The following is a 12,247-nucleotide window of genomic DNA, read 5'->3' on the forward strand; positions in this document are numbered from 1 at the left end:
GTCCATCCATCATCCATCTCTCCAGCCCTCCCACACCTTTCCCCCCCCTTATCCTTCCCTCTCTCCATCCACCCCCTCTTCCTTTCATGTCTCCATCCATCATCCAACTCTCCATCCTTCTATCCATCCATCCTTCAGCCAACATCCACCCATGCCTCTATCCCATCTCCCACCCTCCGTCGGTACCTGTTTTCTCCACGTCCCTCCATGGCTCCATCAGCTCTATCCCATCCGTGTCCCCCCACTGCAGCACCAGCTCCTGATTCCCACCCTCCCCTGCCCCCAGAACAGGCGTTACATGACTTCTCTTCTGCCCCATCTCCTTCATCTCCCTCCCCAGGATGTTCCTCCCCCATCCCCCCCATTCTCTTTTCAGATGTCCCTTCCTCCCCGATCCCCCCATCCCCACTGTGCCACTCCCCTGTGATGTCCCCTTCCCTCATGCCCTTCATCCCTCAACTGCCCTCCTCCCTGGGACTTCCCTTCTCCCATTCCCCTCCTTTCCCCCCCTTCCCCTCCCCTGGACATCTCTCCCGCCATCCCCTGACTGCTCACTGGGATGTCCCTTTCTCCCCATCCCCGCTGTTCTGCCCCTGTCCCATCCCTGTCCCCCCCCCCCCCGAGGTGGCCCCTTTCCCCCCCCCCCTTCCCCAGGACATTCCATCCCCTTCCCCAGGACATTCCTTCCCAATGTTCCCCCATCCTGTTCCCAGCGTGTCACCCACCTGTGGTCCCCAGGAGTGTTCCATCCCCTCGGGGTTTGGAGGGGGGTTCCTGTCCCTTCCCCAGGGCCACGTGCCGGCGCAGGACATATTCCAGGATGGCGCGGGCCACTGCCGGCACTGTCTGGTTGCCCCGGAGTGGGAAGTTGGTGGCCCGAAGGTGGCTTTCAAGGCGCTGGAGCAGGGACCCACTGTACGGGGACAGCCGAGCCACCAGTTCCTGCAGGGAGGGGATACCCAGGGACAGCGGGGACCATGGGGACAGCTGGGACCACGGGGATTCTGGGAACTCTGAAGATAATGGGGACTTTGGGGGCACTGGAGACCCCAGGGACTGTGGGGTTGGAGGTGACCTTGGGGACACTGGGGTCACTGGTGACTCTGGGAAGCTCGGGGGTTCTGGGGATGCTGGCCACACTGGGAAATCTGGTGACACTGGGGACCTTGGGAATTCTGGAGACACTAGTGACCCTGGAGATTCTGGCAATTCTGGTGACACTGGTGATTCTGGTGACACTGGTGACCTTGGGGGCGCCGGGGATCCTGGGGACCCTCGACCTACAGGGGACGCCGGAGCCCGGGGGGATGCTGGTGACCCCAAAGACCCATGTGAACCCAAGGACACATCTGGTGATGCAGGCGATGCTGGTGACCCTGGGGACCCCAGTGACCCTGGGGACCCTTGGGCTGATGGTGCCACTGCTGGAGACCCCAGAGAACCCTGAGGGGACCCTGGGGACCCCTCGTGGGGGGGGGCACAGCCAGGACAAGTGCTGTGGAGCAAAGGGGACTGGGGTCACTGACGTGTCCCAAGAGTCTCCACTGGGGACACCCCTGCCCCAGCTCTGTCCAAGTCCCCATTCCCAATGCTGACCCCATCCCTGGGCCATCCCCCTCCATGTCCCCATCTCCATGGTCTCCCTATGGGTGTCCCTAACCCTGTCCCCATCCCTGTCCCCATGTTCATGCTGTCCCCACACTGTCCCCAAACCCACGATTATTCCATCACTGTCCCCCTTCCTGTGCCATCCCTATGCCACTATTTTCCCCAACCCTGTGTCATCCCTGTTCCTGTGCCATTCCCATCCCTGTCCCCATCACTGTGCCACCCCTGTCCCCATGTCCCTGTCATCACTGTCTCCATACTCATGCCACCACCTTCCTTGTCCCCCTGCCATCCCTGTCCCTATCCCTGTCCCCATCCCCATGGCCATGCCATTCCCATCCCCAGCCCCATTCTTGTGCCATCCCATCCCTGTCCCATGCCACACTGTCCTCACTGTTGTCCCATCCCCCCCCCTGTCCCATCCCTGTCCCCTTGACTGTGACACCGTGCCATCCCTGTCCCCACCCCGTCCCCATCCTTGTCCCCATACCACCCTCTGTCTCCACCTCTGTCCCTCCATCCCCACTCCCATCCCTGTCCCCAGTGTCCCCAACCCCATCTCTGTCCCCCCCCACCCTTGTCCCTGCAGTGTCCCAGTTGTCCCAGATGTCTCCACTCGTGTGCAGGCGCAGGACCCCAGGCCCTCCCCATCCCTGTCCCCATGCCACCCCCGTCCCCACCCCCCTGTCCCCACCTGTGCGCAGGCGCAGCACTCCTGCTGCTCCCAGGTGAGGCCCCCGCCGGGCCTGGACCAGCAGCTCGAAGGGGCGGCCTGGGGACAGCCCTGTCACCGAGAAGGCCACAGCAGAGCCGGGTAGCTCATGTGTTGTCATGGCCATGGGGTCATCCTGGGGATGGGGACAGTGTTAGGGGACAAGGCAGACACCTTGGGGGGGGATACTGGGGACGCACTAGGGGTCACACTGGGGACACGTGTGGGACATGCAGGGGACACCACGGAGGGGGCACATTGCAGGGACACTTTGTGGACATGGGGACACATTGGGGAGGTGTTGGGGACACACTGGGGACACACTGAGTTCGTGTTGGAGACACGTTAGAGGGATGTCTTGGGCACATGTTTGGAACACACTGGGGACACCAGGAGGGGACACACCGGAGGGACTCATTTGGGATATGTTGAGGACATGCAGAGAACAGCATGGGGGACACCATGGGTACATGTAGGGGACATGTAGGGGACACATTTGGGCCAGCCTACTGCAGTCACACAAGTGGTGTGGGGGTCTCACCCTTCCAATGTCCTTGTCCCCCTTCCCCACATCCCCGGCCCCCATGTCCACCTCACGTCCCCTGCCGTGTCCCCCCGTGTCCCCACTCACCAGGGGAACAAGTGTCACCCGGTAGCCGTCGGGAGGTGGGGAGGGCCGGGGCCAGGTGACACGCAGGGATGTCGAGGTGCGGGTGGCCAACCGTGGTGTCACTGCAGGCACCTCTGCAGGGACAGCACGGGGACACCATGAGGACACCAGGGGGACATCACAGGGACAGGGAATGGGTTGCCCTGGGGGTACCCTGGGACACCCTGGGGATACCATAGGGACACCAGGGGATGGGGACACCAGGGATGGGGCACTGGAGGGCCCTGGGAGGGGCACGGGGGCACCCTTGGGGACACACTGAGGTGGCACAAGAACCCCCACACGGACAGGAAAAGAAGTGAGGGAGCACTGCGGATACTGGGATGGGGGCACTGGGATGACATGGGGGGGCACGGGGGGGCTCGGGGGGGGCATTGGGACCCACTGATGTTGCACTGGGGTGCACTGTCCCTCAAGCCGGAGGAACAGCCGGGGATGTTGGAGTCAGGTCACTGGGGAGCACTGGGGGGCTCTGGGAGCACCGAGGGGGCACTAGGGGCCACTGGGAGCACTGGGAGAGCACTGGGAGCACTGGGAGGGGGCTCTAGGAGCAGTGGGGGGGGTTCTGAGAGCACTGGGAGGGTGGCTTTGGGAGCACTGGGAGCAATGGGGGGCAGCTCTGGGAGCACTGGGGGGGGCTCTGGGAGCACGGGGGAGGCTCTGGGGACGCACCGATGTCGCAGTGGACGCCCCCCCCAGCCGGGGGCACAGGCGGGGGTGCCGCAGTCGGGGCCGCTGAAGCCCGGGAAGCAGCGGCACCGGCCCCGCTCACACCGTCCCTGGTCACTGCAGCCCCGCGGGCACGGGGGGGGCGGGGCAGGGGGCGGGGCCTCGGCCGTGGGGGCGGGGCAGGCGCAGCTTCCCCCGGCGGGGGGGGGCACAGAGCTGAACCGACCGGCCTAGGGAACACGGGGGGACACAAGGTCATGACCCCACGACTCCCCAGCGACCCCCCTTGATTCCTTCAATGAACCCTCATGATTCCCAGGACCCCCCAGGGAGTCCCCCAATGACCTCCCGTGACACCCCCGTGACCCCCTGTGACCCCCTCAATGATCCCTGTGACTCTCTAAAGACCCCCCTGGGGCCCCCCCAATGAATCCCCTGTGACCCCCCAAAGACCCAGCGTGACCCTCCCCCGACTTCCCCAATGACCCCCTGTGACCCCCAAATGACCCCCCCCCGGGACTCCCCAGTGACCCCAGTGTTCCCTCATGTCCCTCCAATGATCCTTCAGTGACCTCCCAGTGATCCCCAAAGTCCCAAATGACTCTCGATGGCCCCCCATGTACCCTGTTACCTGTCCCGGCCTGGGGCCCCCCCCGTGTCCCCACAGTGTCCCCTCAGTGCCCGCACGTGTCCCTCGAGCTCCCGCAGCCGCGCCAGCACAGCCGCCAGCGCTGCCGCGCACGACTCGGGGGGGGCCTCGGGAGGGGACATCGGAGGGGCCACCGGGGGGGACATCGGAGGGGCCACCGGGGGGAACATCGGAGGGGACACCGGGGGGGTGCCCGCCCCCCCCCCGCAGCGCCAACGCCAGAAGCAGCAGCCGCAGCTCCAGGGTCACCGGCATCGTCCTGGGGGGGACACAGGGGGACATAGGGGAACATAACGGGGACTTGTGGACATGGGGGGGACACGGGGCGGGAAACACCGAGGAGGACAACTGGGAGAACCAGGGGGTACCCACGGGGGAGATGGGGACACACTGGGGACATTGGGGACACTCAGGGAGAAGTGGGGACGTGGGGGTACACCCGGGGGGGGACAGGGGCATCCATGGGGACACAGGGACACTCATGGGGGGACATGGGGACACTAGAGGGACACCCAGAGGGACACAGGGGACACGGGTGGTGGGGACACTGTGGGGAAACAAGGGGATATGAGGACACTGGGGTGAAACCTAGGGACATAAGGGGACACCTGGGAGGACCCACAGGGGACAAAGGGACGCCACAGGGATACCCAGGGGACACCCATGGGGGGACATGACAGGGGGACATGGGGCGCGGGGACACTGGAGGACACCTGGGGAACACCCACTGGGACACCACAGAGGAATGGGGGCAAGTGTGAGGGCACTGGGGGGGAAACAGGGGGACACATAGTGGGGACAGGGACATCCATGGGACAGCCACAAGGGCACCCAGAGGACACCCAGGGACACCCACAGTGGGGGGCCATGGATATCGTGGGGTGACACGGGAAACACCCAGGGCACACAGGGACATGGCGGGGGGATGCAGGGGACACTCCTGGGGACACCTAGACATCAGTAAGGGATACAGGGACAGCTGTGGGGACACCCAAGGGATACAGGGACCCCCCCCGGGGACATTCACAGGGACACATGGACACCAGAAGGGGACACTCAGGGGACACAGGGACACCTGGGGGACCATCACAAGGGGACACGGACATCGTGGGGGGGACACCCCTAGGGACACCGAAGGGGACACAGGGACACCTGTGGGGGGACATCCACCTAGGGACATCCAGGGACACCCACAGGGACACAGAAACAAACAGACACCTCAACCCACAGCACCTCCCAGTAACCCCAGTTACTGCCAGTAACCCGCCCAGTGACCCCCAATAACACCAAGTAAACCCCAGTGACCCCTTAGTGACCTCCTAGTAACACCCAGTAACCCCCCAGCAAGCTCAGTCACACCAGTGACAACAGTAACACCAGTAACCCCCAGTCACAACAGCACCTCCAGCCACTGCCAGCAGTCATCCCAGTCACACCAGTGACACCAGTAACAGCAGTAGCTCAAGTAACTAGTAATCCCAGTAATCCCAGTAACACCCCAGTAACCACAGCAATCTGTTACACATTCCAGTAATAACAGTAACACCTCCCAGTAACTCCAGTAACACCTCCAGTAAGACCAGTAATACATCCCAGTAACCCCAGTAACACCTGTGCTTCTGAGCATCAGTAGCAGTCCCAATAACACATCCCAGTAACACCAGTAACACCGGCAGCCTCTCCCAATAACACCAGTTATACATCCCAGTAACATCAGTAACTGTTTCCAGTAATACCAGTTGCCCCAGCAAGACCAGTCACCCCATTCACTGCCACTACCCCCAGTCCCCTCACAATTCCCCCAGTCCTCCACAATCCTCCGCTGTGTCCACCAGTGCCCCCCAGTCTCCACCAGTGCCCCCCCTTCCCCCCCCCCAGTGCCCCCAGTCCCTGCAGTCCTCCACAATCCCCCACTGTGTCCACCAGCCCCCCAGTCCTTCCCAGTGCACCCCAATCCCCTCCAGTAACTCCCACTGTCCCTCAGTGCCCCCCAAAGCTCCCAGAGACCCCAGTCCCCCAGTCCCCCCCAGTTCCCCCAGTCCCCTCCATGCCACCCCAGTCTTCCCCAGTGCCCATCAATGCCACCCAGTCCCTCCCAGTTCTCCCAGTCCTCCCAATCTCCCCCCAGTGCCCCCAGATCCCCATTCCTCCTCAGGGCCCCCCAGTGCCCCCCAGTTCCCCTAGCCCCTGCCAGTGTTTCCCAGTGCCTCCAGTCGCTCCCAGTCCCTGCCAGCGACACCCTATGTCCCCTCAGTTTCCCCAGTACCTCCAGTTTCTCCCCATTCCTCCCAGTTCTCTCCAGTCCCTGCCAGTTCCCCCAGTGCCCCCCAGTCGCTCTCAGTTCCCCCAGTCTCTCTCTTTCCCTCCCGGTCCCCCCCAGTCGCTGTCAGTCCCTCCCCAGTGCCTCCAGTGCCCCTCACTGCCCCTAATCCCCCCAGTCTCCCTGAGTTCCCCCAGTTGCCCCTCGTCCCTCCAAGTCCCTCGCAGTCCCTTCCAGATCCCCCCAGTCTCTCCCAGTCCCCCAGGTCTTTTCCAGTGTCCCCAGTACCTCCGGCTGGTCCCGCTGGGTTCTCGCTCTGGACCGGGCGGGGTCGGGGGGGGGCGGGGCCGGGGGCGGGGCCGCGGCCACACCTGCCCCGCCCCTCCCAGGGGAGCCTCCCCCGCCCGTGTTTGGGACTTCTCCATGGAAACCAAACAGTTGCTGATGGGGGCTTGTCCTCCCAGTGCTCCCAGTAACCCCAGTAACGTGTCTCAGGCTGACCCACAGCTCCCAGGAACCCCAGTATAGTCAGTCCCAGTGCTCCCAGTAATACCAGTGACACCAATAACACAGCACAGCCCAACCCAGTGCTCCCAGTATTGCAGGACAGCCCATCCCAGTTCTCCCAATAACACCAATAACAAAGCCCAGTCAATCCCAGTGCTCCCAACAGCAGCAGTAACGCCAGTGACACCTGCCTCACAGCCCCCAGTGCTCCCAGTAACTTGGCACAGGCTGACCCATGTCCCCCAGTAACACCAGTATGGCCCATTCCACTGACACCAGTGATGCGGCACAGCCCATCCCCGTGCTCCCAGTAACCCCAGTATAGTCTGTCCCAGTGGTCCTAGAAACATGAGTAACCCCAGTATGGGCTGTCCCAGTGCTCCCAGTAACACCAGTAACCCCAGTGCCACCTGCCCCACAGCTCCCAATGCTCCCAGTCAACCCAGTATAGTCTGTCCCAGTGCTCCAGTGACACAAACAATGTGGCACAGCCCATCCCAGCCCTCCCAGTAACACCAGTATGGCCCATCCCAGTGACACCGGTAACCTCAGTGACACCAGTAACACTGGACAGCCATCTCAGTGCTCCCAGCAACCCCAGTATAGTCTGTCCCAATGCTCTCAGAAACACCAGTAATCCCAGTATGGCCAGGCCTAGTCCTCCCAGTAATGCCAGTAAAGTTTGTCTCAGTGCTCCCAGTAACTCGGGTAACGTAGCACAGCCCACCCCAGTGCTCCCAGTGACGCCAGTATAGTCTGTCCCAGTACTCCCAGTAACACCAATAATGCGGCACAGCCTGACCCATGGCCCCCAGTAACACCAGTGACATGGGACAGCCCATCCCAGTGCTCCCAGTAACCCCAGTATAGTCTGTCCCAATGCTCCCAGAAACAGCACTAACCCCCATACAGCCTGGCCAAGTGCTCCCAATAACCCCAGTGCCACCTGCCCTACGGCTTCCAGCGCTCCCAGTCATCCCAGTGCTCCCAGTGACACCAGTAACGTGGCATAGCCCATGCCAGTCCTCCCAGTAACACCAGTATGGCCCATCCCAGTGCTCCCAGTAACACAGCACAGGTTTCCCCAGTGCTCCCAGTGCCCCGGCACGGCCCCTCCCAGTGCTCCCAGTGCCCCCAGTCCGGGCGTGGCCGTGACTCACTGCCCCGGCAGCAACAACAACAGCGGGGAGGGTGCGGGGGGGCCCCTGGGACCCCCCGAAAGCCGGGGGGAGGAGGGGGCAGGGCAGCGTTGGGGGAGCCCCTCGCGGCCCCCCCCGTGTCCTCCCCCACGTCCCCTCCTATGTCCTTCCCGTGTCTCCCTGTGTCTCCCCCCTTCCCTCCCCCCGTGTCCCTCCCGTTTCCCCCCGTGTCCTCCCCGTGTCCGCCCCGTTTTCCTCTCCCTGCGTCCCGCCCGTGTCTCCTCTTTCCCCCCCGTGACCCCCCTGTGTCCCCCCCCGTGTCCCCCCTTCCCCCCCACCCCGTGACCCCCCGCCCCCACCAAGGAATTTTCTCCATCAACACGATGAGCTCATAGGGGGGGAAGGGCGGGGGGGCCCAGCTGGCGATGGGAGAGGGAGGGGGAGGGGCCCCGTTGGGGGGGGAGGAACGGAGATCCCGGCTCTGCCCTCCTCCAGCCGCATTTATTGATTGATCCACCGATTTATTGATTTGGTGATTTATTGATTGATTTCACACTTGGTCACTGTCACAGGCCTGGCCCCGCGGTCCCCTGCCCCACCCCGGGGTCCCCATGTCTGTGTCACCAGTGTCCCCATCCCTGTCCCCGGTGTTCCCACTGTTCCCATCCCAGCCCCAGGTGTCCTCATGTCACCTCTTAGTGTCCCCATCCCTGTCCCCAGTGTCCCCAACCCATCTCTGTGTCCCCAGCCAGCCCCTGGTGTCCCCAGTGTCCCCATCCCACCTCAATGTCACCATCCCTGTCCCTGGTGGCCCCATCTCTGTCCCCTGTGTCCCCATCCCTAATCCCACTGTCCCTATGCCACCTCAGTGTCCCAAACCTATCTGCAGTATCTCCCTCTCTGTCCCCCATGTCCCCATCCTTGTCCCTGATGTCCCCATCCCCAGTGTCACCACCCCCAGTGTCCTCAGCCCAGCTCCTGGTGTCCCCATCCCTAATCCGTGTCCCTGTTTCACCTCAGTGTCCCCCACCCTTACCGTCCTCAGTGTCCCCATCCCCAGTGTCCTCAGTGTCCCCCCCCCCATTCCCAGGTGTCCCTGCTGTCCCCTGCTGTCTCCCAGGGAGGTGTCCCCAGCTCCTCAGGGCTGCCCAGCTCCCGCAGCCGCCCCCCCTCCAGCAGGGCTACCCTGGGTGCCCGCCGGGCCAGGGCCACCTGCCCTGTCACCAGCAGCACCGCCGGCCCCTCCCCAGCCCCGAGGCCACCAGGACCCAGCAGCTCCTGCTCCACCTGTGGGGACACGGAGGGGTCAGGGGACAGGGGGACACGGGGGACGGGGGGGGAGCCCAGGGGCATTGGGGGGACCCTGGGGTGGGGGGAGACATGGCGGTGTCAGGGGACCCCTGGGTGGGGGGGACAGGGGGGACACAAGTGGGGATCTAGGGAGTGGGGACACAGGGATTGGGGTCATGGGGACATGGGGGTCACAGGGTGCAGGGACCCAGGGAATGTGGGGACATTGGGACACAGGAGACCTGGAGACATGGAAGGGAAAAGGGAGTACGTGGGGATCCAGGGGACACGGGGACCAGGGACCCAGGGACGTGGGGACCGAGGTTATGGAAACACAGGGAGTGGGGACACAGGGGATGTAGGGACACAGGGACCGAGGAGACGTGGGGGATGTGGGGACCTGGGGGATGAGGGGACATGGCATCCAAGGGACATGGGGACCCATAGGACGCCGGGATTTGGGACCCAGGGGACATGGGGTACTTGGCGACATGAGGATCCAGGGGACATGGGGGCAGGGTCCCAGGGGATGTGGTGACCCGGGGGACCCCAGGGGACATGAGGGGCAGTGACCAAGGGGACACGGGGACTGGGGACCTGGAGGACATGGGGACCCAGGGACGTGGGGGATGGGGACCCAAGGGACATGGGGACCCAGGGACCCAGAGGACCCAGAGGATGGGGCCATGGGGCCAGGGGACGCGGGGACCAGGGCCAGCGCTGTGACCCACCTGGCACCGGGTCATGGGGTCGAGCGCCCGCGTGGGTTCATCCAGCACCAGCAGCCTGAGGGGGATCCTGAGCAGGGCCCGGGCCAGCGCCACCCCCTGCGCCTGCCCCCCCTGAGAGCTGCATCCCCCGCGGGCCCACCTCTGGGGACAGAGGGGACACCGTGGGAACACCACAGAGACACACTGGGGACACACTGGGAGCAGACTGGGGAGCTGCACCCACTGTGCACCCACCTCTGGGGACAGTAAGGGGACAGGGAGGGGACAGCAAGGAGACACCATGGGGGCACCGTGGGGATGGTAAGTGGACACTGTGGGTATGATGAGGGGATGTTATGAGGACACAGTGGGGACACCACAGGGATACATTAGGGACACTATGGGGACATGCTGGGTAGATGCTGGGGATACACTGTGGGGATCACCCCCCCCCCCCTCACTTCTGGGGACAGAGAAGAAACTGTGGGGACACCACGGCAACACCATAAGGACACCATGGGGAGATACTGGGGACGTGTTGGGGAGCTGCACTCCCTGCATTCCCAGTTCTGGGAAGACAGGGGGGACAGTGAGGGGACAGCGAGGAGGCAGAGAGGGGACACCATAGGGACACTGTGGGGATACTATGGGGACATTACAGGGACACTCTGGGGATGGTGAGGGGACACCATGGGGTCAGTAAGGGAACAGGGAGGGGACAGAGTGGGACATGGTGGGGAAGCTGTGGGGACATTACAGGGACACCTTGGGGATGGTGAGAGGACATTATGGGGACACACTGGGGACACCACAGGGACATGGCAGGGACACCAGGGGGACATGTTTTCTTACCTGTGTTGTAGCCATGTGGCAGCCGTGTGGCCCAGGTGTGCACCCCCACCCGTTGTGCCGCCGCTGTCACCTGTGTCACCTGCATCCCCTCCCCGTATCCCCAACCCAGCGTGATGTTGGCACTGAGGGAGCGGGACAGGAGGGACGGAGACTGCAGGACACCAGCCACCTGCAGGGACAGGGGACATAGGGGGACACAAAGACATGGAGGTACATGAGGGGACATGATGGTATATGGGGGGACATGGAGAACATTGGGACAGGGGGGACACAGTGGTAGGAACAAGGAGGGAACACCTGGGGACACGGGGCGCTGGGAGGGCCATGGTGGGGCTGGCTGGTGACATGCAGGTGGCCATGGGGATCTGTTGGGGACACAGTGGTGACCCAGGGGTGGCAGCAGAGGACACCAGGCAACCCAGGGGTGGCAGTGGGGACCCATGGGGGGTACAGGGTGACATGATGGTGACCATGATGGACCACTGGTGACACAGGGGTGGCACTGGGGGAGTCACTGGTGAGCCTGCGGTGGCAGTGGGGACTTGTTGGGAACCCATTGGAGACCTGGGGGTGGCCACGGGGACCCGTTGGTGACCCACTGATGACCTGGGGTGGCCCAGGGGACATGTGAGTGACCCAGGGGTGGCAGTGGGAACCTGCTGGGGACCCAGGTGTGACCCGGGCACAGCACTGCGGATCTGGGGTGACTCAGGGGTGGCCTGGGGTGTCACCTTGTCACTGCAAGGCAGGACCTGCACAGGGTGGGTCAGAGGGTGTTTGGTGACAGGGGCTGGCAGTAGGGACCCGGGGTGACTCAGGGGTGGCAGTGGGGCTGTGCGGTGGCCACAGTGGCCCGGGGTGACTCAGGGGCGGCAGTGGGGCTGTGCGGTGGCCACAGTGGCCCGGGGGTGTCACCTGTCTCCGCAGGGCGGGGTCCGCGCGGGGGCTCAGGGGGGTCCCGTCCAGCAGCACCGCCCCGCCCGCCAGGGGGCGCAGTCCCAGCGCCGCCGCCGCCAGGGAGCTCTTCCCGCCGCCAGGGGGCGCCAGCACGGCCAGGAGCTCCCCTGGAGCCAGAGACAGAGACACCCCCTGGCGGCGGGAGAGGGGATGGGATCGGGAATGGGAACAGCGGGAATGGGAACAGCGGGAATGGGAACAGCGGGAGAGGGGATGGGATCGGG

General features: G+C 64.1%; 2 protein-coding genes across 2 annotated transcripts; both read right to left on the bottom strand.

Moving 5' to 3' along the window:
• Positions 1–81: 81 nt before the first annotated feature.
• LOC113940604 (leucine-rich repeat extensin-like protein 5) lies at positions 82–4,478 on the bottom strand. Its single transcript, XM_027631764.1, has 6 exons — positions 4,347–4,478; positions 3,663–3,889; positions 2,952–3,064; positions 2,303–2,426; positions 726–1,495; positions 82–276 (listed from the first exon to the last, which is right to left on the bottom strand). Exons 1-6 carry the CDS (start codon positions 4,476–4,478, stop codon positions 158–160), a joined length of 1,485 nt encoding a protein of 494 aa, XP_027487565.1. The 3' UTR covers positions 82–157.
• A 4,801-nt stretch (positions 4,479–9,279) lies between these two features.
• On the bottom strand, positions 9,280–12,239 carry LOC113940603 (antigen peptide transporter 1-like; the record flags this gene model as incomplete). Its single annotated transcript, XM_027631763.1, is given in 5 exon segments — positions 9,280–9,501; positions 10,236–10,346; positions 10,348–10,376; positions 11,067–11,235; positions 11,982–12,239. Coding segments are annotated over 5 exon segments (789 nt in total), but the record flags the coding sequence as incomplete, so codon positions are not given.
• Between the last annotated feature and the right edge of the window lie 8 nt (positions 12,240–12,247).

The sequence above is a fragment of the Corapipo altera genome, unplaced genomic scaffold (assembly GCF_003945725.1).
Source record: "Corapipo altera isolate COAL_440 unplaced genomic scaffold, ASM394572v1 129203, whole genome shotgun sequence".
Lineage (NCBI taxonomy): Eukaryota > Metazoa > Chordata > Aves > Passeriformes > Pipridae > Corapipo > Corapipo altera.